The sequence below is a fragment of the Lagopus muta genome, chromosome 6 (assembly GCF_023343835.1).
Source record: "Lagopus muta isolate bLagMut1 chromosome 6, bLagMut1 primary, whole genome shotgun sequence".
NCBI lineage: Eukaryota > Metazoa > Chordata > Aves > Galliformes > Phasianidae > Lagopus > Lagopus muta.
This window is the reverse complement of record NC_064438.1, coordinates 6901327-6929115: the sequence shown is the minus strand read 5'-3', so window position 1 is coordinate 6929115 and position 27789 is coordinate 6901327. Positions and strand designations below refer to the sequence as shown.

At 52.4% G+C, this 27789-nt stretch overlaps 1 protein-coding gene across 2 annotated transcripts in view; it reads left to right on the top strand.

Moving 5' to 3' along the window:
• KDM2A (lysine demethylase 2A) overlaps positions 1-27789 on the top strand; it is a 32800-nt gene that overhangs the window by 3960 nt on the left and 1051 nt on the right. Inside the window, exons 4-22 of one of the 2 annotated variants that reach the window (XM_048948163.1) lie at positions 6536-6674; positions 7786-7864; positions 9165-9211; positions 9580-9758; positions 11114-11220; positions 11837-11930; positions 14373-14526; positions 15938-16053; positions 16841-16967; positions 18196-18611; positions 22972-23055; positions 23501-23767; positions 23963-24094; positions 24180-24269; positions 24530-24730; positions 25085-25797; positions 26769-26932; positions 27222-27380; positions 27497-27712. In XM_048948163.1, the coding sequence (XP_048804120.1) occupies positions 6536-6674; positions 7786-7864; positions 9165-9211; positions 9580-9758; positions 11114-11220; positions 11837-11930; positions 14373-14526; positions 15938-16053; positions 16841-16967; positions 18196-18611; positions 22972-23055; positions 23501-23767; positions 23963-24094; positions 24180-24269; positions 24530-24730; positions 25085-25797; positions 26769-26932; positions 27222-27380; positions 27497-27712 (3484 nt within the window). The remainder of the gene's footprint in view (positions 1-6535; positions 6675-7785; positions 7865-9164; positions 9212-9579; positions 9759-11113; positions 11221-11836; positions 11931-14372; positions 14527-15937; positions 16054-16840; positions 16968-18195; positions 18612-22971; positions 23056-23500; positions 23768-23962; positions 24095-24179; positions 24270-24529; positions 24731-25084; positions 25798-26768; positions 26933-27221; positions 27381-27496; positions 27713-27789) is intronic. The other variant, XM_048948164.1, reaches the window with a different exon arrangement.

Here is a 27789-nt window from a genome sequence, read left to right as displayed (position 1 = left end):
CACTTCATGACAGCTGCTGAAGACTGGTGACAGATGATTGGTCTGCTGGAGGATGAGAGCCAAGCTACTTGCTGTAGGTGCTGGAGCATGCCAGGGTTGTGTGGAACACTCTGCCCATCGCTTGGTGCAGCCCATGTCCTGCCTTAGCGTTGCTGTGCCCTGTGATTGGAGCTTTTTGTGAGATTAGAGACAAGGCCTGTCCCTAGCAGCCAGAACCTGAGGCTTCTCCTGTAAGCAGCAGTCACAGGCCTGTCCTTAACTGTCAGTGTCTGTGCTGCCCTGGATGGTAGTTCACACGAACAATATGTGGAATCATCAGCTGATGATGGTAGAGGTGGGGCTTGGGTATGCTGTGAGCATGCTGGGGTGCACAGTGTCTATGTGCGGTGGCAATGAGGCTGGCTCTCAGCCTGTGGTTTCCAAGTTGTCTGTATTGGTGCTGCCAATGGGGGGAGGGAGGGGTGAAGCCAAGCGCAGGACAGAGCCATGGATTGGAAAGGCTCATTTGTCAGACAGGTCTGTGGTGAACCTCTTGCCCTTCTTGTGTGGCCAAGGGGACAGATGGCCCCAGGGCAGTGAGAAGAAGGTGGGGAGGGCACGGGACATGGGCTCGCTGCTTGTGCTGGGTGAGGTGACAAGGAAGAGTATGTATCCTGGGTGAGTGCAAGAGCTGCGGGTGCTGAAGCATGGCAGCCTTCCCATTGCCTGAAGGGTTGGTCAGCTAGAGTCTGGTGCAAAAGCTTGTCTTGGCCAAACATTGCTCACTGCTGGGCCCGCCTCTGTTTCCCAGTCTGGACTGAGCCTAGGCTGATCAGATGATTAATCTCCAGCATGCCTCTGCCTCAAGCTGAAGACACTACAGATGAGTCTTTCCCAATGACCCAGGTAGAATAATTGAGCCCTGAATAATTTAGGAATTCTGTTCAGTTTTGTTCTGGACCAGATGTAGGGACTGAGAAGGGGGAGTTTTGCTCTTTGGCAGAAGCAGGCAGCAAGCAAAGACTGTTGCTGAGAAGCTTTGGAAATTCCAGTGAGCGTTTAGGTACTGGAAGAGCCTCACAGTCCCAGGGAGAACATGGCCCTGAAACGAAAGGGGTGTTGCTCTCTGTTGACGGGGGGGATGCAGAAGGTGAACAGCTCTGCTGACTTCTTGCTGTCCCAAGTCTGAGCACGCCTTGTGAGCATCCTGGAAGCTGCAGTTACCAGGTAGAACTTGCAAATTGCACTGATGACTCCTGTTGACAAGCAGCAGGCTTTCTCAAGGTTATCCTAACTGGAAATGGTGCTAACAAGATAGAGCCATCCCCATGCCCCCAGAGTATCTTTATTACTGGTGAATTACATCCTGAGCCACCTAGACTGGGGGCTGTGGGGTGCTGGTTGATTTCTGGGGAGCGCCGATTCACTTGGAGCCTTGCTGGGTGGTCTGCTCAGAAGGTGGAGTAACAAGGGAGCTGTAGCTGAGGTGTCTTGCTGCCCTTCTGCCAGCACTTGAGAAGGTTCCCATAGGTCTGGGAAACAGGCATAGTTAAGGGAGAGAGGGGCTGGCTTTCACTCTGCTCTGTTCAGCAGGTCTGTGTTTATGCGTCTCTGTTGCTGTAGAAACAGTGCTGGTGGTGAGCAGTGAGCTCTGGGGACGGCACTATGCGGCTGCGCTGAAGGTCCTGAGGGCTTTGGGAGAGGAGGAGCTGTGCCGTAGGAGAGATCAGCAGAAGGATCAGGTCGTTGCTTGCTGGGGCTGTTATCTGGAGAAGGAGATCCCAACTGACGAGGTGTGTTCTCCCTTTGAGAGAATACCCAGCGGGGATGGTCCCTTCTGATGTTGCTTCCTTCTTTGCCTTGTCTCCTCATTGATGATAAAAGCCTGCAGAGCGAGGAAGGAACGGGACAGCACTGCGGAACTCAGAGAGGATGATGAGAGAGTGCTGGAGAAGGATGGGAAGGCAGGGATGCCTGTTCTTGTGTTTTGCTTTTTTTTTTTTTTAAAACATTGAAAAGTCCGACCTGTGCTGTTGCAATCTAAGGGAGTCTTGCTTCCCCCTTGCTCTCTTGCGTGCTGCAGCTGTGGTTTTGGAATATAGCTGGGGCAGCCAGAAGGGAAGGGAGGAGACTGGCAGTGCACTATCCTGTAGGGTTAAGCTATCTGTGTGTCTCTAACTTGCTGTAGAATGCTGTTTCCATGTGTCACTGAGCCACGTTTGGAATAAGGAAGGGGTGAGCACTAGACTTCTTGTGGGGCAGAGGGAGGGAGCACATGATGCTGTTATGACCATGTGGAGGAAGGAGGATGTATCCTTTCTGGTAGATGGTCATGCTGGTTGTGTTCATCCCAGTGGCCGTGGGTTGTTTTTCTTCTTTGCAGGCATCTTTGGCCCTTGGCTTGTCTGTTCAGAAGACCACATTGGAGTAGCAGGAGCTGTGCTACAAACCCTGTGCCCAAGCGTGCCTGCAGTCCAGCCTTGTTTTATGGGTGTGTTGGTCAGAACTGGCAGTGGGCTGCTGCAGAGCTGGGCCAGGGCCATGGGAATCCCGCAGGGTCAGCTCTTCTCTGCTGGGAAACCTGAGCTGCCTGATACAAAGCTCGGTAGCCTGGTGCTGTGTGGGTCTGGAGGATATAGGTGAAGTATGTGTCACTTTCAAGCCTGCCTTTTTGGAGAAGTTTGTCCGGTTTTGTTTTGTTTTTTGCCTTCCCGGACAAAGCAGAATGGGGTCATGAGACTGTAATGCTCACCTACCTGACTGTGTGGCAGGTGTGCTGAGGAAGTCCAGGCAGGGATACAATGTATACAATGTTTTTTTCTTGAATTTTGTCTGATGTGGAAAGGTGAGAGTTAACCAAAATAGATTTGCTCCGTTTATTTGAGAAATAACAAAGCTTAACTTTTCTTTTTAAGTGGTTTTTCAGAGTTTGCAATGCTCGAAAGATTGGTTTTCAGTCCTGGAAGGTGGCATGGAGGATGATTTGATGGTCTTTTCTGAGCTTATGGCATGGAGGCAGGGTCTGCGTGGGTACTGGGGTGTTGTGGTCATACCATAAAAGCCTCTTGGGAAGTTGGTGCACATGAAGTGGTGGCAGGTGACTGGAGAAGCAGCATCCCTTACAAAAGCAATGGTAACTCCTTGGGACTGTTGCCAGACATGCCCATCTGTGATCCGATCTAGCATATTCTGCCCTGTGGCTGGCAAGTGTGTGGTGGCCCGAGTTCTCTGTTCCCTGTGCCCCTCATCTGTCTCTAAGCCTTGCTCTGGTTCCTCAGTTACTCCTTGTGTACATCCAATTTTGTAACGCAAAAGTGCAAACCAAAGCTCTCTCCCTGCTCATACTGATAGGCTGCCAGCCCTGCTTGTGGTGGGAATCCCTCCTGGAGCTGCAGAAGTCTGCAAGGGCTCCAGCTCTGCCTGGACTTCTGTCCGATCCTGAGCCTGCTGCTGGGAGCAGGAATGTGCAGCCTGGGCTGCCCCAGATCACCTGTGCAGGTCTTGAGAAATAATGGGGAGGGGGCAGGGGAAGAACATTAAGCCTGCTGGTTTAGTCCCTGTTCCTCTGGTGAAAGCAGGAAGCAATCTAGTGAATTCAGTATGGTTCTTAGCCACCAAAACGATGAACTGGACAAGGCATGCAGTGCCCTTTTCCCTGATGTGAAAGATTCCCAGCGTGGCTTTGGGGTGGCTCTCCATGGATAGTGGAGCTCAGTGGAGTGTCCAAGCAGTGTTTGGGAGGAGGGGCTCAGACACAAGTGTGAAACCTGCCCATCTTCTTGTCTACATGCCTACTCCAAAGGTGTGAGGGAGGCTCCCGGGAGGAGCCCTGGAAATACAGCAACAGAGGGAGAGCAAGGGGTGTCAGGTCTGATGAGGCAGGAGGCTTGTCCTGGAGATGGGAGATGCTGGGGCATCAAGGAGGGGATGGCAGCACGTGGAACAGGAAGTTACTTTGCTGTTGGTTTCACTTTGTAAGTACAGGAGGCTCTTTCAGCTTAAGAATGGCTTGTTCTGTTTTCAGATGTGACCTTGTACTCATTTTTCTCTTTCTCTCAAAAAAAATCAAACTCATGGGAGAGCAGTCCTCTGGTTCCCTCACCAGCTGCTGTGGTGGAAGGAGATGTCTAAGGAGCATCCTGAGGAGCAGTGCTGTGGAGGCAGTTCTCAGTGTCCCTTGCAGCAGGAGGGTCAGAACAGGAGGGGTGGCACTGCAGGATTCATATTCGTGCTTCCCATTTCCTACATTAAGCAAATGGTACCCAGGAGGGCCAGAAAGCAGTGGTGAAAGACAGCTAGCGTGGTGAGAATTACTGGCTGGCTGCTTTTGGAGGGTGAACAAAAACTGCCTTTCTCTTGACCCTGTCTGCATTCTGCTCTGGACTGCTTGTCAGTTCTTCCTTAGGAAAATTCGGGATGAGAAATGGCAGCATCCTAGCACGGATCACAGAGCTAAAAAAGCAGAATTTGAGTATTGCTGCTTGGTGCTGAGCGCTGTGGTTGTCCCATAGGGATGCCTAACGTGCCCGACTCGCGTTGCTCTGCCTCAGCTAAGCTTCCTCTGGGACACCAGAGATTCTCATAGAGGCAGTTTTCAGGTGCCTGTTGTGGAAGTGCCACATCGCTGACAGAGCTGCTGGTTGGCATTGGCCATAAGGGAGAGCTGTGAGAAGCTGCAGGCTCCAGCAGGGCAGTACTGCAGAGATCTGCCCACAGCCCTGGTAGATACTGTCTCAAAATGTGTGCTTGGGAGTGCAGAAGCTTTTTCTCCCTGTCCTCTGCATGCACTGAAATGTTGTTTTTCCCCACCCTGCCAAGACAACAATGGCATGAAAGCACTGAAGCATCTTGCACTTGAGTGGCATTGTATAACTGATGGGAGCCATTTGTATTGTGGTGCTTCTGGGTCTTCCGCAGTGCCTGGGATCCTGTTCTGTAGGCTGCTCATCAGGGAAATTGGGCTCTTTCCTGCCCACAGGAACAACCCAAGCTGAGTGGATCATGCAGCTGATGCTGCGCTGGTATCAGCTTGAGAGTCAGACTTTGGAAACAGTGAGGCTGGAGGAGACAGTCCCCTTTCTTGCGTGTTATGCTTCCTGCATGGGAGCATGTACACAGGTTAAAGGACAAGGTTGGGTATATCTAGTGCTGTTTTCCCCGAAAGCAGCCTGCAATAAGTGTGGGTGGCACAGCCTAGTCCTCTGCTCACCTGATCCTGAACAGCTGGGAGCCAGGGACCTTAGGACACAATCACTCCACCTCATTCTGCACATCCTCTAATGAGCCTTGTGGCCCTGGAGCCTGAAGCTTGTCCCATAGGCTTGGGTCTATGGGAGGGATTTGGGGAACATGGCAAAATTAATGGGAAGAGGTGAGCTGCTCTGCCTTGGTGAGAGTAAGCAGCTTGGAATGGATTGGTTCTGGAAATAGCAGGGTGGACCCAGGTACTGCAGGGGGGAGAGAAGGTTCCCATCAGGTCCTCACTCAGGTTCTGTGGCATATGAGGCAGCCGTGGGATGGTAGAAGGACAGAGCCAGAGAGGTGCTCTGCTCTTCTCCAGGAGACTGTAGAAGAAAGAGATGGAACTGTGACAGGAAGCGCACAGGGATTGGGACACCAGAGGTGCACTGCTGTCCCTCAGTGTCAGAGAGGTCCTCAGCTGGGACAGTGAGCTGCTGGGTCTGTGGACCCTTGGCTTACCCCAAGGTGAGGGCTGCTGCTCTGTCACCTCCTGTCCCTGGCTAGCTGCTGCTAAGTGCATCTCCAACTGGGGGAAGCCAGCCTGGCAAATGCAGAGCAGGCTGGCTGTTATCTGAGGGGAACTGGGGAGCATTCCCACGATGACTGCCAGAACACGGCCAGTCTCTGGAGGAGTGGCTAGCAGCTGGGAACAGTAATTTCTTCCAGATCCAGCCATGCTGGAAGAGGATGTCTGTCAGGAATACAGCACAGATGTACTTATGAGACCCTCTAAGAAGAGGGTTGCTCCTCACGAATGAGTGAGTAAATCAAACTTATGCAGCCAGGCGTAACCAAGGATGAAAACTTGAGAACATTCTGTAGCATGAACCCCTTTCTTTATCACTTTGACATTCTAGCAGAATTTAAGTTCACAAATGCTGTGCGGAAAAATACTGATGTACCTGTTAAAAAAAACAAACTGATTTTTCTTCCTTTGTCCCAGTTACACCAAGCTGTCTCTCCTTATTCCTTGCTGGTGTTAGTGCTCACTGGGAGCAGGTAGCCTGTCTGCCGTACAGCCCAACGTACACAGATGTGTCAGTTGTAGGAGGAGCAAATCTGATGGTGTGTTTGGGATCCAGGACCCAGGTTGCCTGATTAGATTTCAGCATATCTGCTGAAAACTGATACCAGCAGTGTTTGCTGGGCAGGAGGCCTGAGGGATAGTATAAAGCACAGTGGCATGCAGTCTCCAGTCTGGGAGCAAACTGTGCGGGCTCACAGAGTGCTTGCTGCTGGGTGGAGGGGGGACAGCTGGGTGCTGGGCATTCCTCCTGGGATGCAGCTCTCACCTCCCGGCCTGTTCTCTCTGCAGCGTGGCACAATGCGGCGGCGTTACGAGGACGACGGCATCTCTGATGACGAAATTGAAGGGAAGAGGACATTTGACCTTGAGGAAAAGCTCTCCACCAACAAGTTTAATTCTACTTTCGTCATCTTCATGGAAGGCAAAGGTTTGTGCTGCAGCTGTGGCTTGAGCTGTTGCTGTCTGTAACCAGACAGCTGCTGTGGTTTTCCTCTTCACTGCAATGTGATGTGTGAGGTGACCTTTTCCCCAGGCTTTTAGGAGAAAGCTGACAGTGATCACAGTTGGATGTGTTCTCTGCATCTGACTACACACTGAGCCTTCCTGACTGCCAGCATGAAGGGCAGTTGTTGTGATAATCAAATCCCTTTCCAATGTCCTACACTTTGCTGATGTTTGTTTTCCACTAGAGCTGAAGAAACTGACTGCTGTTCACACTAGCTCTGTGCTTTCCTTTCTTGTAAACTGCTTTTGTAACCCATGTGGACAGGTGAGGCAGGAATGTTGTGCCTGCTCCCCTGCAAGCACCTTGCCAGCAAAGTGGGGCTTATCAGTAGAAGTTTGGTTCAAGTTTCCCAAGTCCATAAGCCAGGAAACTAGTAACAGGGAGCATGTGTGGGAAATGGCTTGAAGTAAGCTCGCTCTGGAGAGAGATGTTCTGGCCTGCAGCTCTGCAAGCTCTCTAATACACATGGCAGCCAGGAGCAAGAGGGTTTGCCTGGGACAGCACCTGAAATTGCAGCCACATGTCTGCTAGATGTTCAGTTGAGAGTACATGAGATCTCCCTGCTGTCTTCTACCATGTGTGCAGCTCAGTGGGATGTCCTTTCATCACACAGCCAGTGCAAGCCCTCATGAGGATTTACCATGAGGGAGGAGGTCCTGCTTGGCTGTGAGTTCCTTAGGAAAGCAAGGAGCAGAAGCCCAAGCTGTTTCTGTGTCTAGCCCAGCCTCTGGAGCAACTCCCCCTCCCTCCCTCCCAAGCAGTTGTCTAAGAGCTGTCACCAGCACACACCACGCTGCTTGCAGAGCTGCCACAAAGGAGTTCCAGGATTTCTGCAGGAGTGTGGGAAGGGCAAGACTCCCTCAATAGCCAGCTGTGCCACAGAGATTTGAGGAGGTTTTGAGCCGCCTGAGTAGAGTCTGAAGCTAGTTTGCAGGGACCAAGCTTGAGCTAGAGATCTTGTCTAACCTCTGTTTTTATACAGTCCTCTGTAGGAGTCTTGCCTTACGCCTTCTTCCTTTTCTCCCCACACCAGACTTCACAGTTGAATACATCCAGCGAGGTGGCCTGAGAGACCCCCTCATCTTCAGGAGCTCTGATGGCCTGGGTATAAAGTAAGTGTTGGAGCACAGAGCGGAGGGTGGCTCTGCTCTGATTTCTTGCTTGACTTCATGTCATGGGCAATCTGATGCTGGTCACTGAATCTGTGCTCTGCCAACCTGATAAGACTGTGCCTTATTCACACTGTTGAGAAAACAGAGAAAAGCATCTTCCATCTCACATATCCTATTGTTACTAGTCTGTTTGGGCTTAAAATGAGAGGATTGAATTTGCTGTATGTGATCACAATTCAAGCAAATACCTGGCAAATGTTACTGCTGCTTTCAGGCAACGTCTGTCTTGTTTGGTTGTGTTTTTTTGTTGTTGGTTTTGTTTTTTTTTTTTTTTTTTTGCCTAATAATACAGGCAAATGTTGCCAGATATTCTACAAAATGCTTGACTATCTGGCATTTTCCAGAATACGAAACTGGTCTGCCTAACATGTTTACTGCTAAGCTGCCATCCCTCTCTTGCTACAATAAGTCAGTTCAGGTTTACTATTTTGAGTATAAAGCTGTACTGATGGAAGACTTTGTACTGTTTGGTGGTGTACCTACTGTTGGTATGTATATACAGCACAGGTAGGATATGTAGTTTTAGGGCAAGTAACACTACCTCCAAACCTTACTGTTGGCAAGTTGGAAGCATGAATTAGATTTAGCAAACTTTGTCAGAACCACCATCAGCAGCACTGTTCTTAAATTCCTCAACTAGCTATATGAGGAATGGACAGTAGATAACGGAGTGCACGGTACGCTGTGCTGTGATGAATATGTGAACAAATGGTGTCAGGCTTAGTTTTAACAGCTGGCTGACTTGGGAGGGCACATATTTGGTACTGAGGGTTACAGTGTGGGTGAAACAGGATTCCCTTGAGCTTTTGGTTATTTCTCTGGGTCTGAAGCTGCTTGAATGACTGTCTGCCCGTTGTGCTTGTGACAGCAGCATTTGTGTAGATACAGTCAGAGGAGTTATGCTGTGTTACTGAGTATACTGCTTCTACTAGTCCAATGGTCTCCCTTGTACTGGGACAACCCATGCAGAGAGTCTTTAAAATGAGATCTGGGATTGCTTAGTTCCATTCCTTTGCCGGAAGTCACTGTGCTCTGTAGGTGTCATATCCTGTTCACAAACCACTCTTGCTTACCCAGCCTTGTGCCACTAGAGACCTATGTGCACAGTCCTTGTCTGTATCTTCACCTACACCCATCAGACAAAAAAGAAGCACAGCGGGGCTGAGAAGAGGTTACGGGTGGGAAGAGAATGCAAACAGAAGTGCTTCATGAGTTTTTTAGCAAGGTGTTTGTCTTGCAGGATGCCAGATCCGGACTTCAGCGTGAACGATGTGCGGCTGTGTGTTGGTGAGTGTCTCTCATTGTCCAGGAGCTGCAATGAACATCAGCTGCACACTGGGATGATAGGGAGAAACAGAGAGGCACTGGGTGTATCAAAGCTAGAAGCCTGGTTTTGTGGCACCCCTAGTGCGCAGCTGGTTGAACCTGAGCCGTACTTTGCCAGTGGCTCACAGCTTTTACCTGCTTGAGCAGTCTAGTTTGTCCTGAAAACATCTGTTTTGATGTGGGTGTGGAGGAAGATAAAGTTATGGGAGAGGCAGAGACATTGCAAGCATGTGTGGGTGGGTTCTTTGAGGAAGTGCATCCAGAGCATCTCTTCTGGGAGGCCTGTTGTGCACAGGAACAGCTCCAGTAACATTTGTCCACTCTGGCAGGGAGCCGGCGGATGGTGGATGTAATGGATGTAAACACACAGAGGGACATAGAGATGTCCATGGCACAGTGGGCACGCTACTATGAAACACCTGAAGCTGAACGGGAGAAACTTTACAATGTCATCAGCCTGGAGTTCAGCCACACCAAACTGGAGAACCTGGTGCAGAGACCTGCTACGGTCAGTGCAGTTCTTTCTGCAGGGATGTCCCTTCCCTTGTGCTTGCAGTTGCTCTCAGAGCGCAGTCCAGTGCGTGAGTACAGCAGGAGAGGAGCTGTTCAGAGCGTGCATGGGCTCAGCCAGGGCTGTGCTCTGGAAGCTGTTGGAGCTGGTTCTGTGCTTGACTTGGATCCAGCAACTGATCTCACAGTACGCTGGGGCTGGTAGGCCTCGGCTGCAGTGACCATGGTGCATGATTCTACCTTGTTTGCTAGCTGCCAGTAATTAGAGAAATGGAAGTGATTTGCAAAGGAATAATTGGAGTAAAGTAAATTGTTCCTGCTGGCTGGATTTCAAGAACAGACACGGAGGTCAAACAAGCATCTGAATTTGGTAGAGAGGTGCAGTGTATTGAGGCAGAATGGGGATGCTATCTCCGAGCCTATCCCAGTTAGCTGATCCAATTGTCTCTTTGATACTGGGTGCAGAGCCTTCAATGCCAATGAGGTCTAGAATCAAGCAACAGCTCAGCAATGTTTGCTGCATTTGTGAAAGAACAGCAAAATCTGGGGTGAAGCTTCATGGCTTGCCTGGAAACAACAATTCTGTTAGGATAACACCCTGGTGTCTGACTGCACAAGGTGGCAGGAAGTGTAGCTGATGTGAAGTGCTGAAGTCCCTGAGGGCAGGGAGTGCCCTGGGATAGGGCACAGCATTCTGTCTGTCTGCCAGGTGAAGAACCAGCTGACCCTACTGAAGTGTTACAAGTACCTGCGTATCTGAGGTGAATGTCCTGAACTCTACACTCAGCAAAGAGAAACAGGCAGCTCTGAGGGCCACTTGTTTCTCTCTGCTAACTGCAAAGGGAGTCTGGATATCTATGCTTGCTCTGGCTTTGCTGAATCTGAGCAAGTTGTAGCCCATCCCTGCAGATGCTGCCCAGCAGATATTTTATGTGAGCCCTGTGTATATGTATATGTGTATATGTATGTGAGCAGTTTCTGATTGACCCCCTAAGTGGAAGAGCAGCATCCCCATGCTGTTCTTGTGATCTTGCTGGGGTGTTTGCTGTTAAAATTCATTCAGAGGCTCACTAGCATGAGAACAGCTGATCTCAAATGCTTTACATGTAGGATTGCAGCGGGGGCACAAGAGAAGTTGCTGAGGTGAGCGGGAGCCAACATGGGAGCATTGTGGCCATTCAGCTAAACCCAGAGGCCCTCCTTTCCTTCCTAGGTCCCAGAGTTTGTTGTGGTTATGCTCTGAGCTGAGCTTGCTGGCAGCCTGTGTGCAGCACCGTAGTAGTTTTGGTAGTCCAGTGCGGGAGTGTTGTGCCGCTTTCATTTATACTCATGTTTCTCACTTTTCTGCTGCAGGTGGATTTGATTGACTGGGTTGATAACATGTGGCCCAGGCACCTGAAGGAGAGTCAGACAGAGTCCACAAATGCTATTCTAGAGATGCAGTATCCAAAAGTGCAGAAGTAAGTGACTTGTTTTGCTGCCTACCACCATTGGCATAGCTCAGGATCTCTTGCAAGAAATCTGCCCAAGGGAGAAGCAGTTTGTTCCAAGGGGGGAGGGGGAGGAACAGCTGTGCCACCTTGTGCTCCCTTACCCCATTTATATTAGCAGGTAACAACTCTGTTAATAACTCTGCAATTAGTTTCTGAAGCCTGTGCCACGTGCTGTGTGGAAGGGTGGGCATGTCACCTTGAGGCATTTGCTGCACTTTGAGGAAGCTCTTGGTGCTTGCTGCTTTGAGGCATCTGGAGTCCCCTGAGCTGTGGAGTGCTGCCCATCCTTCCCTGTAGGACAGACCTGTGGCTTGAGGGTTTCTAGAGCTGCTAAGTGAGTGAGGATGAAAGATCTCCTCTTCCTGGGCTAGATCTTCTTGCAGGGATGTGACAAATGTGAAGTGGGCTCTCCCACAAATCGCCTTCATGCAGCTGAAGTGCTTAACACTGCAGCGATTGGTTTCAGGCAATGCACTGAGCTATTGGTTGGGGTTTGGGCAGCGTGTTCACTTTGAATGCACTGTATTTATTTAAAAATGTGGATTGCCACCTGTTTTCACCTTCTCTTCTTGGTTCCCACCAGGTACTGTCTGATGAGTGTCAAGGGCTGCTACACTGATTTCCATGTGGACTTTGGTGGTACTTCTGTGTGGTATCACATCCACAGAGGAGGCAAGGTAGGAGGAGAGTCCCTGTTGGGAAAGGTGAAGGTGCTATAGGAGAGTGACTCTTAGTGTTGTCTTCTATTGATCCTTAAGGATGCAGGTCCCAGACAGTGAATTCAAGTCTTTTCACCCTAAGCTTGTTCATGTATGGCTCTTAGGAGTAGCTGAGGTACCCAGAGGTCCACCAGGCACAAGCTGAAAACCCATGCTGTAGAGGTGATGCTGAGAAACTTTACAAAAGGCTGGATGGCATAGAGTATAATAACCCCATTCATCCAGTGCCTTGGGTTTCTGAAGGATCATTTGGCTACATGACTGATTACCTCTTGGTGTGGTGCAAACAGTAACTCTGGAAGGAGCAACAACCAAAAGAAAAATACCTAAAGGTGAATGAGAGCCTCCTAAAGCTTAACTGTGCACAGATTTTTGAATAGCCAGCAGATGTGTGAGGGTGTCACCTTAAAACACCAAGTGATTTCAGAAGTAGAAGCTTTCAAACTGAAGGTGAAGGACAGGCTTTCCGTACAAAACCTATTGTAATGTTTCTTTTTTTTGTGAGAAGTAGTTCCGAGCTGGGACTGTTCAGTCTGGGGAAGAAGAGGCTGAGGGAAAACCTTGTTACTCTTTCAAATACCTGAAAGGTGATTGCAGCAAGAGCGAGGCTGGTCTCTTCTCACTGGTGACAGGATGAGGGGAAATGGCCTCAAATTGCATCAAGGAAGTTTTAAATTGGGTATCAGGAAAGGTTGTTAAGCACTCGAATAGGCTTCCTAGGGAGGTGGTTGAGTCACCATCCCTGGATGTGTTTAAAAACCAATTGGATGTGGTGCTCAGGGACATGATGTAGCAGAGGGCTGTTGGAGTTAGGGCACTATGGTTAGGTTGTGTCTGGACTTGATGATCTTGAAAGTCTTTTTCATCTGGAGTGATTCTATGATTCTGTGGTTCTAACAGAGTCAAATGTGAGCTTCTTGTCTGTAATCACTTCCTGTAGGTGAATCAGTCCAAGGCTTGAAAACTGAACCCCAGTTCTGTTGAGATAAAGTTCACTAGGTTACAAATTTTGTGCACAGTTTGCTTCCCAATTGGTTGTTTCCAGTCAGTCAAGCAGGGGTTCCTGTATGCCAGGTATCCCTTACTCCAGCTTGATGTTGTATGTGGGCCTGGTTGGAAGGAAGCCCATCTGGAGGGGGAACTGGAAGGTGCCAGTTCTCTCTCCTGCCCTCAGTAAGGTGAATTGTACCTTAAGCTCTGCTTATAGTTGGATATGTTGCGTCTCTTCTTTTCACTTTCAGAGAAGAGATCTGTAGCAATTCAGATGCTGTAACACTGAAGGAGCTAGCTAATGCAAAGTCAGATGCCCTAGCTGGCTCTTCATCTACCCTGGAGAGCACACTTATGTTCAGCAAGTGAAACTTAAATGACACCAAGTCCTTGCTGGGAGCAAACCCCCTTCAATAGCCATCGGCTGGATGTGCCCAGTGTCGCAGATACAGTCTGTGCTTCAGCAGTACTGCTCAGGGGAGCAACACAGCAGACTCAACGTTGCATGAGTGAACTGGTGCAGTCAGAGCAGGGAAACGTGATGGTAGCTCAGCATGCCGTATAAGCAAAACAAATATCATATAGTGCAGAATTTGCTAAAGGCTTCACCTCTGTTGCCCAGTGAAATGCCCCCAGCTGCTAAACTTTGCCTTTGAGAGCAACTGGATATTCCTGGAGCTTCTGGTTAAAGCCACTGATCATCTAGGGCTGAATTCATTAAGGATCTTCTGCAGTGGGTGAGAACAGATCTGGGAGGAAACTGGCTAAATGGACAGTTACTGGGAAATTATACTATCCCATCTTTTTCCACTGACTTGAGCTGTGTTAAGGGATAACAGCAAACTGTCCCTCTTGAAGAATCTGGGCTTTCAACCTACTTCTCCTTGCAAAGGAATTGTAGCTGCCACACTCTCCCATAATTCTGATTTGTGGCTCCACTGATTGCTCATAAGACAAGCTAACAGTGTCTGAAGAGCCTAGTAGAGGGGTTGATATTTACTGGCCAACCTGTACTGTGCAGAGGCTGAGAAATGCAAATCTCTACTTCATCTGTGGCTCTGAATAACATATCAGCATTCAGAAAGAGACAAGTAAATATCTCCTTTGTTTCAGTGCTCTTGTCTTTAGTTGGCTTTATGTCTGTTCACATTGACTTTGTCAGTAATGCCTTACAGAGCATCCCAGGCTCAGTCTAGGAATGATGCTTGGTGCATGGGGGATGAGGACCCTTGTTCAGTGGCTTGCTCTCCCAGATGGGACAGCTGCTTTGGTCACTTGACTGGGGATTTCTGCACGTCTGCATCCTCTGTGGGTAGGAAGAGGAAGATGTCTGGATATTTGGGGGAGGGAGCAGGACAGGTTTAGAAGAAGCTAACAGTACGGTGACTTATGTGTTTTCTTTACTTGCAGATCTTCTGGTTGATCCCTCCTACACCCCAGAACCTGGAGCTCTATGAAAACTGGCTTCTCTCAGGGAAGCAGGGAGACATATTTCTTGGGGATAGAGTGTCAGAGTGCCAGCGCATCGAGCTGAAGCAGGGCTATACATTTGTCATCCCCTCAGGTACTGCAGGTTGGGCAGTTGCATCTTGTCTTCTGCCAGGTTTGTGGCAAAGGAACACCTGAGACGCAAGCAGAATCAGGGCAGGCAAAATTCAGCTTTCATGAGTAGAAGAGAGAGGGCAATGTTATGTGGCTCTGTTCTCTTGCTTGTGGCTCTCAAAACATGACTTTCATGGTACTGCAGATTCAACACAGGTGTCCAAAAGGCTCTGTCTGTCTTTCATCACAAAAGGAGGCTTTCCCAAAACCCACCACAATGTCATTCAAAGCCTGACTTGTTTAAGCAAGCAGAATGAACGGGAGTGCATCAGCAGTGTCTTGCATGCACAGTCAGTGCAGTGCTGTGCTAGAAAACAGCAAAGGCAGAAAAAGATGGGGTGCAGAGTTGGGTCACACAGCAGCCCGAGTTAATTGTTGGCAGGAGCTGTCTAACAGCCTTTTAGGGCTGTGATTCAGACCTGGGATGTCTGTAAAATGCCCTAGCAGTAAGGAATACTTTCTTGTAAGGAGAAAGATGATGGGACCCCTTGCAAGGAATCACTTTCAGGGCTTCCAGTAGAACTGCCACATAAAAGTTAGGTCCATCAGGCTGTCTCAGATGGCAAAAGCTGTTTCCTGTTAACAGTAGTGCAGAAATTAGGTGTGTTGTATACACATGTTCCTGTAGCTTACAGCAGAAGCAGGAACAGAAGACAGCAGAGGTTGTACAAGTGACTTGAGTCATGGGGTCTTGACTTTTTGCCCTAAGGAAATGCTGGGATGTACAAAATGTTGGACTTGTCTGGATTAACCTCTGAGACAACGGAACTGGGACTTGATTTACTTTGAGGTTTTTTTCCATTGTTAAATAAACTGTGAAAGACTGTTCTTGGTTCTGCTGATGTTTTTAAGTATAATGCAACTAGGAAGCAACTGACAGACACTGGAATGACAAAAAGTTGTGGAGGGCAGGTAAATACTGGCACACTCACTACCTTGGGAAGGTGAATTTAGGTGTGTAAGTATAAATCTGCCTCTAGCTCTTAGATGGGTAAAATGAGCTGAGCATTGAGTGATTCGGTAGTGATGCTTTGTGAGGATTAGACATTGCTGTGCTAATGCAAGTGTCAGCCTTCATCAAAGAGTTGGGATGCAGATGGTCCACTCCTCTCCTTCCTCTGCTGCTAGCCCTGGCTGATGTGATGGGTCATGGCTAATCTGTTAACAGCTGACCTAGGTGTGGTTTAAAGCCTAACTATCAGAGTAAGCCTAGCTGAGCAGTGTGGAAGTTATGCAGTTTTGAGAGCCCTTCTCCAAAAACTGCAGTTGGTAAGCGGTTTCAAAGGAATTGACATAGTAGGGATTTAACTGGTTGTGTGACCTTGACCTCCCCTATTCACTCAGCAGAACTCTTCAAACTCTTTCTCCCAAAGGTTGGATCCATGCTGTGTACACTCCCATGGACACACTGGTTTTTGGAGGCAACTTCTTGCACAGCTTCAACATCCCTATGCAGCTCCGGATCTACAGCATTGAAGACCGCACGCGGGTGAGGAGAGCTGGGAGGAAGCAGCCTCCTAGGGTGGCAGGGAGGGCACAGGAGCAGTGGTGTGCAGGCAGGCGAGCTGCATCTCACCCTGTGACATTGCTGGAACTCCCCTGCTAGATGTGCAGGAAGGAGCTTGGGTGAGGGACGGCCCGTAGCACGTTAGGGCTTGCTGTGTTCCTTCATCCTACCTCCAGTCTGATGTCAGGCATCCAAGGGGTTGGAAGCATTGCAGAGAGTGTGGTGGGGATCTCCCCTGGCAAAGCAGCCAGGGAGGAGGAAGGCTCCAGCAGGTCTTCGGGAGTGCATCCAAGCACAATGCCTTTGCCCTTAGCCATTCTGCTCTTTTTTGATGTTGATCGTGGGCTTTAATGTGATAAAGATGGCTGAAACAAAAGGCTCCCAGAAAACTCAAGCCAAGAATGCTGTTGACAAGTGGGTGCTCTCCCTTGTTTCTTGTGGAGATGTGGCTCCTGCAGAGAAGCCTGGGCTGTGGCATGTGCTGCTCTCCTGTACTAAGGAGAGGGAAGCCAGTGGAGAGCTGCAATCCTGACAAAGACAAAGGAAGTGTTAATGTTAATGATTTGCAAGTGAGAAGTACCTGGTGTCTGCTCCACCTGGCCTTTGCTTTCCTTCCACGTGGAGAATGACATCTGGCACAGATGCTGCTATTACACATGTACATGCATTTCCTGCCTCGCAGGAGGGGATTGGGCTCGCTACAGGCAGCACAGCAGTCTGCAGCCCTTGCAGAAGGCAGTCTGAACTGATCCTCTTCCCTCTTCTGCAGGTCCCAAACAAGTTTCGCTATCCCTTCTATTATGAGATGTGTTGGTACGTGCTGGAGCGCTATGTCTACTGCATCACCAGCCGCTCACATCTCACCAAGGACTTCCAGAAGGAATCACTCAGCATGGGTGAGCTCCTCTCCAGCCCCTGTTCCTCCTCACATGCTGCTGCAGGTCTGTGTGGCAGGCAGGGAGGGCTGTGCGGGATAGAACTCAGGACCCTCACTTCCTCCATTTACAGAGTGGTTTCTCTGTGTGTTTCCTCTCATTTCCCTGTCTGCTGCACTGAGCAGTCAGAGGGTAGACTACTTCCTCCTCTGCTCTTGTGTCAGGCCAGGCTCCTTGCAGCTGCAAAACCAGCAGACCGGCTCCTGGCCTTGCTCATACATGCAAAGCGTGTAACAGAAGAGGGGAGGAATGCTGCCTTGCTGCATCATGGCGCCTTGCTGTGGGGCTGTGATGCTTTCTTGCTGATCAGGGCCATCCTGCATGCAGAGTTTGAGGAGCTTTGTCAGATGATCTTCAAGAGGGTCTCACAAAAGAGATGATTGGCCTCGTTAAAGCCTCTGCAGCAGTTTAAGAGGTTATTTGTTATGGATATACCCTTCTTGAGACTGGGAGAGAGCTGGATAGCCTGAGGGCCCTGAAAAAATCTGTCCTCACTCCTCAGAGGGGATCTAAATGCCCATGACTGGGTGCTTTTCTGATGGCCAAAGCCTTCTGGGGACATTGGAGAATTGCTCCCAGCTATTTTTAGGGTCAGAGGAGGGTGCTTTGTTATGCACAGTCAGGCTCAGAGACCTTGTGGTCATCTGGAAAGCCCACATCTCCTGCCTCCCATCAGGAGGGCAGGTCCCACCCAAGACCAGATGGCAGGAGATGCCAAGCCCTCTCAAAATAAATCTGGACCTCAGCTTTGCTATCATCTGCTGGAGGAGGCTTCCCACATCCCGTACCTGGCCATCCACAGAGTGACTGGGAGTAGGAAGGGGTTTTGCTATTCCTCTCTAGCAGCCATGTGCACCATCCTTTTTGTGATCTTGCCCCATGTATATCTGTTGTGCCAGTAACGTGCTTCACTGGTGATCTGTCTCACCATACTAAAGACACAGGAATTATGAACGTCCATCTTAAGCTTGTTAGAAACAATTACTTTTCAGTTATTTTCATAACAGGTAAGGACAGTTTGTGTAGATCCCCCAAAGCTTGGAATTCATTTACAGAACTCCTGAACGAGATTTTAAGAAATAGCTAATTAAATCTGGATAAATCCTGAGAGGGTTCCTTTAAAGACCGAATGTTTCCTGCGACCAGTTGGCCACGGGGATCTTGTCTCATGCTTTCTCTTTCATGGCAGATATGGAGCTGAGCTCCTCAGACTCGGTAAACATGGAGGAAGAGGAGGAGGAAGAGGAGGATGCAGCAGGAAAGGAACCAAGGAGACCGATCACGAGACGGTCTGTTCTTACCAGCCCTGTAGCCAATGGTGCCAACGTGGACTATGACGAACTGGGCAGGAGCTGCCGAAGCAGCCTGCCGGCTCTGAAGAAGAGCCCATCTGTAGACTCCTCTGACTCTAGCCGGGGCTCCCAGAATGGCCAGGCCTGGGAGCTACATGGTGGCAGTCCACGCAAGAGCAGGAGGGTGCACCTGACACAGTTTGAGCTGGAGGGGCTGCGCTGCCTGGTAGACAAGCTAGAGTCACTCCCTCTGCACAAGAAGTGCGTTCCCACCGGCATCGAGGACGAGGACGCTCTCATCGCCGATGTCAAGGTACGTAGGCTTGGGAGCACCACTTGTGACGCTGCTCCCTGGATGAGTTTGTTTGCTGGTGTATCAGAGATGAAAACTCCACGCTCTCCCCTCCTCTCCCACCCCCAAATGAGGAATCTGTGTGCATTCATGGTCTTAAACCAGTCATGGGGTGTTGCATCTGCAGGTTTCTTCTTTCCATTATGTAAGGCTAATGTTGTGCTGGGTAATGTTGCACCAGCTGATGCTTCAGTACAGCCTTGACTTGGATTTTGGCTGGGTGCTGTGTGGGTCCCTTACAGGTGCCAGAGCTCATTTGCAGTGTGGTTTGTCCTGTCCTGTTCTGGCTCTGGCCACCTTGGGCTGCTGGATGCTGTGATAGTTGGAGCGCCCTGTCTTGGGTAGAATTGTCAGTGTTTCTTTGGGTTGTTCACACAAGATGTTGATCCTGGTTTATGTGGGAGTCTTTGTCCAGCTTTACACCCTGCGCTATATCTGATCTGTTTTGCTGCCTCTGTGCATCATAAAATCATAGAATATTCAAAATTGGAGGTGAATCACAGAGGTTGTGGAGTCCACCTCCTTGGTGTTTTAGCCTTTTCAGTGTTGAAGTGAGAATTTCAGCCTGTATTCTGTGCAAAGTCCATCTTAGTTCCTTAATCCACAGTTACTTCCTGCTCCTTCTTACTGGCAGTGACCTGCTCAGCTGCCTGTACCAAAGCTGACAGCCAAATGCAGTCATAGGAGCAACTGCTCCTTGCTGTTCCTTTTCCAGGGGCAGACTCCAGACTTTGTGGGGCATTTGGTAATCTGTTCTGTGCTGGGGGCAGCTGCATGCAGCCTGTGGTCCTGACTGACCCCATGGCTTGTAGATGTCGGAGACACTTGGCCACAGGAGCCTGTCAGGCCTCCCTGTTAGGGGCTGCAGGTCTTCTTTCTCCTGGGTTTTTCAAGTTTGCAGCATGCATGTCTGAGCCACCATGGCCCTGCCTGGACTGTACAGTGCTCTAGGGAAACATCAGCTGTGAGCAGGTTTCTCCCTTGGGATTCTTGGTGGTCCTGACCAGATGGAATGCCGCAACACACTTCCAGCTGTACTCTAATAACCTGTGTCCCTAGGCACAGACCTGGCAAACTGCCTTTCCACACTGTCTCTTGTGTGGTGATGGTGAGTTTCAGGGTGCCCGTGTGCTGGGTCATATGGAAAAATGCGTTTTTGCATCCTGTCATGAGTTGAGCCCAGAGTTGTCACATGGTGGCACCTGGCACTTTGGATGTGACAAAGACCTGCTTCCTGCTCTGTGCTAAGAGGTGCTGTCTGTCCGCTGAGACTCTGCAAAGCCATTCCTGAAAGGGCTGCACCAACACTGAGCAGGAAGAGCTGCCTCTGTCTCCATCTTGACCTCTTAGCTTTGCCTGCATCCTTTGGACAGTTCCTGGCAACACTGCATCGCTGCTATTTGCTCTGCCGTAGCTTAAATAAGAGGGCTGTAGGAATCCAAGAGACTGCTAGCATGAGAAGTGAGGTTGACACATCTGGCACTGCTGTCTTGCTGAAAAATGTCCATGAATTCGGTCATACTGTAGAATGGTTGGGTTGGAAGATACATAAAAGCCCCACCAGCCTCACCCCTGCTGTGGGCTGTTTGCCTGCCACCAATCTGATCAGGCTGTCCATGGCCTGTCCAGCCTGGCCTTGAGCACCTCTAGGTGTATCACTGTGCATGGTTTGGTGAGTCACTGAAGGATCACTGGCAAAGATGGGCGCGTGAGAGGTCCTATCACCTGTGGACTGCTTCTGCCCATCACTCTGGATCCCCATTCCTCTAAACCAGTAGAGGAACAGTCACAAACTAGTTGTTGCGTTTGGGCTCTGCCTGGAGCTGCTGGAGCACCAGGCATGTACCTGGTGCAAGGTCTGCCCACATCAGAGCCATCACCTTGCTCTTCTGCCAGCATTGTACTCTCCCCTGCCTGCTCTGTTTATTCCGTGGGTTACATCTGCCCGGAATGTTCCCCATCCCTGTCTCTGGAGATCTGCCAGGTGGAATCTATGTTTCCAAGGCAGTTGGTTTCTCTAGGTGCTCATGTTGAAGAGAAGCAGCAATTGTGGCATCCTGCTGAAGCCCTTAGAGGAGTGATCGTCCCCTTAGAGGAGTCAGTGATCTCAGGACACTCCATAGGTAGTCTGGTGCAGGGGTGAGGAATGGGCTGCTCCCACCAGAGCTGGACAGTGAAGGTCAGGCTGTGAGGCTCCCTGTGCTGGTATGACAGCTTTCACAGTGCATCTGATGCTTCTCACACAGTAGGCTGAGCTGAGGACCCCTTTGCTGCCCTTCCTGAGCAGAGGTGACCTCCATGTATGGTCCAACAGGCTTAGCATAGATGAAGTGCTGGAAAAGCCCCCAAGCTGTGCTACCGGTCTGAGTGTCTCCACTGCACTGCAGCTGACCCTAGAGGGCCTGGGGTGGTGGTGGAGGTGGTGATGGTGGTGGTGGTAGTCCTAGCACTGAGTCAGACAACAGAGCTGGGCAGGGCAGATAAAAGCTGCAGCTGCCTGCAGGAAGCCACACGTCAGGCACGGGAGCGGCAGCTTTCCCCTACTGCTGCTTTTGGGGACTTTAAGTGCCCCTCCATGTTAACGGAGGGGGCACGATGGTCTTGGAGAACTGGGGTGACCTTGCTGTGGGTCTGTCCTCCTCTAGTGCTGAGGTCACTGGTGCCTTTGGGGCCAGAGCTGCTCCTAAACTTGACGGTGATATGTTCGTGCCTCCAAGCTGGGAGGGCACGGGTGCATTCCCCGCATTCTGGGGCACTCACCTTGATTGGAGCCCTTTCTCCCTACTCACGTCCAGCAAGAACCCAGAATCTGCTGTGCAGGAGGCAAAAGGAAGCTTTGGGGTGGCTCTCCCTTGACCTGGGGACATGGCCGCGTTCCTCCGTTTGCGGTGCGGCGGCGGGCGGGCGGTGGGCCACGTCGCCGGGCCCCTCTGCACCAATTGGCGCAGCGTAACCGCCGTGCCGCCCCTCCCGGCTCTGCAGCAGAATGGCTCTGCCCTCTGCTCGCTCGCTCTCTTTTTCTCTTCTGCCATCTTCCCGTTGCAAAGCATTGCTGGGAACCGCATGTGGGTGACGCAGCAGCATTGTTTCAGGCTCAGGAAACTGCCGCTACTGCCCAAGGGCTCGAGAGGAGCACGCGGCTGCCGGCGTGGCTGCTGGATGGAGCCGGGGAGGAGCCGGGGACGCTCGGGGCGGGGGGCGCGGGCGCGCTTCTGGCCATGTCCCTGAGAGCTGTGGATCCGGTGCGGGGCCGCATAAGCTGAGCCAGCCCAGGCAAAAAGGGGAGGGGGGGGCAGCCCTTGCCGTGTGGGCACCGAAACAAAGAGGGCTCGTCAAACTTCGCCTCGGAGTAGCAGCCGCTCAAGAAGCGCAAGGTCAGGCGATTGGCGGTGCATGCGGGACAGGGAGGGGACACAGGGATGCTCGGGGACTGTGGGGGGACCGGGGGCTCCGGAAGCTGGGGGTCCCTGCTTTCCTTCAGCAGGCGCTCGGGCTCGCCTCTCCGCTTCCTGTCCTTGGGACGTGCAGCCAGGGGTCCCGTTCTCGCTGCACCCTTGAGGCACCTGGGTTGGACCCACCGCCACCCCCAGCCGCAGCTTCCTGCGCGTACCCACGTGTGCGTGCATGCACCCTTGGTCCCTGACCTTCTCTTTCGGCCCGTGTCCAGGGACGGTGGGCTGGGAGGCGGAAGGGCTGCAGGCAGTGCGCCGGCGAGGTAGTGGCTTCCTGTCTGAATCAGTGCGGGGTTGCGGTGTTGGAGCCAGTCCCTAGGGATAGGGATGGGGTCGCTATCCCTGCCTGGCCGCGGGGATGCTGGCTAGAGGCTCCTGCTGGCGTGGCCATGGCAACACCACGTAAATAAAGCACCTTTGCAGCAGGCGTGTCTGGTAGGCAGGAGGCTCAACCTCTTCGGATAACGCAGGGTGCTCGGGGGGTAACTCACAGCGGGGCACAGGGGTGCCATGTCTGTCATGAGGCTGTGGGGTGGGGGTGGGCCTGTATGCGTCCACACCCCTGCAAATCCCACAGCATCTCTGGAGCTTGCTGCTCTCTCCCTGCCCCTGTGCAGGGCCTTGGGGCTGAAACACAGTCAATGAAAGTGCTCGTGCAGTCAGCTCAACGGAGCTTGTCTGGAACATGGGGAGGGCTCGCTGCTCGTGGGCAGGGGGAAGAGTTCCTTGAGATCCTTGCTAGTCCTTCCTGAGGCACGCTGGCCCTGGCATCTGTTCAGAGCCCACCTGGCTGGCAGGGGCATCGTTCTGCTCTCCTCACACTTGTCCTTTTTGTCTTTTGTGCTTCTCTTCCTCTCCCTTTCCATCAGCTGCTGCTAGAAGAATACGCAAACAGTGACCCCAAACTGGCACTTACAGGCATCCCCATTGTCCAGTGGCCCAAAAGAGACAAGGTAGGAGCTGCAAAGAGGACTGTGGGTGGCTGTTCCTGGGGGGAATGGTGTGTGGTTTGTCCAGTTCTCCGCCTGCTTCTGGGGCTTGGCAGCACTACCTCCATACTGACCAGGGAGCGCTGCAGGGGCACAGCACAGGGCTCCATGGGCAGCCCCCAATGTGCTGGTGTATGCCTTGTCTGGGGGGATCTGCTGTGACTCCACAGGATACTTGTATTGGGCAAGGGCACGGGCCTCTCCTCTGGGGTAGAAGAGCAGGAGGTATTTGCATGCTGCAGGTGTGGCATTCAGGTGCTTGGTGCATCCACAGCTCTGTTCTCCTGCTGGCTTTCTTAGCACGTGCAGCATCGCGGCTGCTCCCAGGATGCAGTGGGGGAGATGTCTGCTGTCCCACGGGGCGTACTGCCACCCACCCACCTCAACTCCTTCCCTCTTCTATCCCCAGCTAAAGCTGCAGGCCCGGCTGAGAGTGCGCCTGCCCACCATACCCATTACCAAGCCTCACACGATGAAGCCAACCCCTCGCCCAACGCCCATCAGGCCCACGATGTCCCCCATTGTGTCAGGTGCCCGGCGGAGGCGCGTGCGCTGCCGGAAATGCAAGGCCTGCATGCAGGGCGAGTGTGGCATGTGCCACTACTGCAGGGACATGAAGAAGTTTGGTGGACCTGGTCGTATGAAGCAGTCCTGCGTCCTTCGGCAGTGCTTAGCGGTGAGTTTGTGGTACAATCCCATTCACCAAAGACTGCTGCAGCCCGGCAACAGTTCTGTGTGGCTGACCATGCTCAAGATTGGTTTCTGCAGGAAGGTTTGGGGTCTTTCCCATTGTTTGGATGGCAGAGGGAGGAGGAGGAGATGGAAAAGCTGTCCCGCTCTGCCCTGGTTTCACCCCTACTTTCCTTTGTAGCCCAGGCTGCCTCACTCGGTCACGTGTGCGCTTTGTGGGGAGGTGGATCAGAATGAGGACTCGCAGGACTTTGAGAAGAAGCTCATGGAGTGCTGCATCTGCAATGAGATTGTTCACCCTGGCTGCCTGCAGGTGAGCAGCAGTACTAGTGAGAACTAGGGCCAGCAGGGCTGGACTGTGGGGAAGGGTGCTGCTGACTGCCCTTTGCTCTTTGCAGATGGATGGGGAAGGGCTGCTCAATGATGAGCTCCCCAACTGCTGGGAATGTCCCAAATGCTACCAGGGTGACGACACAGAGAAAGGCCAGGTAGGAGGCAAGCCACACTGAGGCAGGGGAGGGCATTTGTCCTGTGTGTCCTGCTTTGGGTAAAGCAGGATTTGGGCCAGCCAGGGCATGGAAGTGACTCTGGAAGTGCATGGGCAGGGTTGTGGGGTGGGCTGGAGACTGGGGGACCCCAGCAGGTGGCGACCAGGGTGCAATGCTGGCGTGAAGGAGCCAGCAGACACTGCTGCAGCCTGACCTCAGGGCTGACAGCTGACATCCCCTGCTCTATCTCTGGCTCCTAGGGAGCCCACTGGCATGCCAGAGCCAGGCCCCTGCAGAAACGGCGAGCGCTACCAGGTCCTTCCGGCAGGCAGCGAGCAGAGCGCACATGGCAATGTTCAGCCCGCTGGCAGCTGCTGACACTACCCAGTATGCTGCCCTATCGCTACAATGCTGCCTGTAGGATTGTGCCCACTACTGTGGATGGAAGCAGGGCAGCCAAGGCAAGCTGGGCACCAGACAGCGTCCGGCAGCGTCCTCACTTCCTCCTGGGTGATGTGCATGCTTGGGGTGCACGTATGGCTGGCTCTTGGGTCCCCCAGCACTGCAAGCAGCCAGAATGAGCACCGTTTCGCCCCCTCGGTGCCTCGTGCTGAGCTGTGATCTTGGGAGTTGTGAGAGGCAGGGGGCCTTTGTGCACAGAGTGGACACCAGCCCCAGCCTCAGGGGACACTATTTCTGCAAGAGGAGAAGGAAATGCCAATTTTTTTGCTGTGGGTATGGTGCATGACAACCATGAGGGATAAGAGGAGCGCGTTCCCCTACCCCTGCTAACCTGCCATCCTGCCTCTCTGCAGAAGCGCAAGGTAGAAGAGAGCGATGATGACATGGCACAAGCCAAGGTGCTGCGGCCCTTGCGGAGCTGTGAGGAGCCCCTGACCCCGCCACCCAACTCGCCCACCCCCATGCTACAGCTGATCCACGACCCGGTGTCACCGCGAGGTGTGGTAACGCGCTCGTCCCCAGGCGCTGGTCCCAGCGAGCACCACAGCGCCAGCAGGGACGAGCGGTTCAAGCGGCGCCAGCTTCTGCGGCTCCAGGCCACTGAGCGAACCATTGTGCGGGAGAAGGAGAACAACCCCAGTGGCAAGAAGGAGCTGTCAGAAGTGGAGAAGGCTAAGCTGCATGGCTCCTACCTCACCGTGACGCTCCAGCGCCCCACCAAAGATGTTCATGGCACTTCCATTGTCCCCAAGCTGCAAGCCATCACCGCCTCCTCTGCCAACTTGCAGCACTCTCCCCGTGTGGTGATGCGCCACACACCTGCCCGGATGTACCCCCGGGGTGGGGGGGAGGACGAGGCGGCTGCTGAGGAGGACGAGGAGGAGGAGGATGAAGATGATGAGAACATGGAGGAGGGAGGGGCTGCCCGCCTCAACGGCAGAGGGGGCCGGGTGCAGGAGGGTGAGGAGAGCTGGATGCAGCGCGAGGTGTGGATGTCTGTCTTCCGCTACCTCACCCGCAGGGAGCTCTGCGAGTGCATGCGGGTGTGCAAGACCTGGTACAAGTGGTGAGTATGGGAACAGGCAGTGCTGCCAGGACCACTTGTAACTCCGCAGAGCCTGGGGCCTGATGGGCAGCTAAGAGAGGAAGGGGCAAAGGATCGTTCACCCCCTAACCTATCCGTTCCTTCCTCCTCTCCCCAGCACTGGCATTTTTCAGGCAGCATCATCCCACTGCCTCTTCTGTCTGTGCTTGACTGTCCCCTCGGTGGGAGATGGTCACACGGTGTAACTCAAATCCCACACCGTGTTCCTGTGAGGTGCTGGTTCTCTTTCCTCACCCGATGCCCTGTGCAGCCCTTGCCCTTCCTGGCCCCACAGCACGAGTTGAGTGAGGATGGGTTTGCTGCCTGGGAATGCCTTAAGGGGCGCTGGCTGAAGACAATGCTGGCAGCAGGACAGCTGTGGATGGAGAGCTGGGAACAGACAAGGATGGGGAACTGGGTTTCTTGATGCCAAGAAGTGGGAATGGCACGGCAGGGAAGGGCTGGCACGCTTTGATCAGCAGGCATTGGGCTTGGCAGGCTGTAGGGGATGTGGCATGGCTGCTCTGGGAGTAGGGCAGCATCAGGTCCCCGGCTCTTGTGACGGAGGGATTCACTCCACCTTCAGGCTCCATAACAGCTCCTGGTGATGCAGAGAGCACTGCTATGGCTGTGGGATGGGACTAGGTGGAGCATTTTGCCCCCTGGAAGCAGGGATACTGAAAATCTTTGCTGTATCTGGGGAGCAAGCAGGCTGGCAGTTGCCGTGCAGTTCTGTTACATGGCAGCAAAATTCTGCTGGAGCTGTTCTGGGTATCCTGGGTGGCCAGGCACCTTCAGCATCCTCGCATGTCTGGGAAGGCCCAACCATCTTGAAGGAGTGGCTTTGTTCTGTGGCTGGAGCTATGCCAGGGCTGGGGTCCTCCCAGAATGACTGCCTCTTGTCCCTGACACCCTCAGTGCTCAGCTTTTTCACCCTTGTCCTCGTCCCCCAGGTGCTGTGACAAGAGACTGTGGACAAAGATAGATTTGAGCAGGTGCAAGTCCATCACCCCCCAGGCACTGAGTGGTATCATCAAAAGACAGCCTGTCAGCCTTGACCTCAGCTGGACCAACATCTCCAAAAAGCAGCTCACGTGGCTTGTCAACAGACTGCCAGGTGAGTGTGGGCTGGGCACTGGTCTGCTGCCAGCCTGCTCCACAGCTCCCCAGTGGCTGAAGCATAGCAAGAGGGGTACCTGCCTGCAGTAAGACTCCTGAATGCCTGTGTCCCTTTGCTTGGGGAGCTGCCGTCATGGTTTTCTGCAGCTCTTCTCAGCGTGGAGCCTTGCTCTATGTCCCACCTCAGGCAGGGAGAGAAGCTGTTTCCTCCTGCACCTGAGACCTGAGATGCCTCAGAGCTGGCCAAGCCCAGCTGGCATCTTACATCTCTCTTTTTTTCCCGGCAGGCCTGAAAGACCTCATCTTAGCAGGCTGTTCCTGGTCTGCAGTCTGCGCTCTCAGTACCTCCAGCTGCCCCCTTCTCAGGACCCTTGATCTTCGGTGGGCAGTAGGAATCAAGGACCCTCAGATCCGGGACTTGCTCACACCTCCAACAGATAAACCCAGTAAGCCGCTGCCACGTGGCCAAGATGACTGAGCCAGGCACAGGGCAGGAGGTGTCACTGGATCTGCACGGTGCAGCACCGTGTGTCTGACCTCGACTTTTCCCCTTCCTCTGCAGGTCAGGACAATCGCAGCAAACTCCGCAACATGATTGATTTCCGGCTTGCTGGCCTGGACATCACTGACGCCACGCTGCGGCTGATCATCCGCCACATGCCCCTGCTCTCCCGCCTTGACCTCAGCCACTGCAACCACCTTACAGACCAGTCTGCCAACCTCCTCACGGCTGTGGGCTCTTCCACACGCAACTCCCTCACTGAGCTCAACATGGCAGGTGGGTGCTGCTGGCCTTACTGGCACGGAGCGATTTGCTCCTCTGCTCGGTGCTGACACTGCAGCTCAACCTTTCTC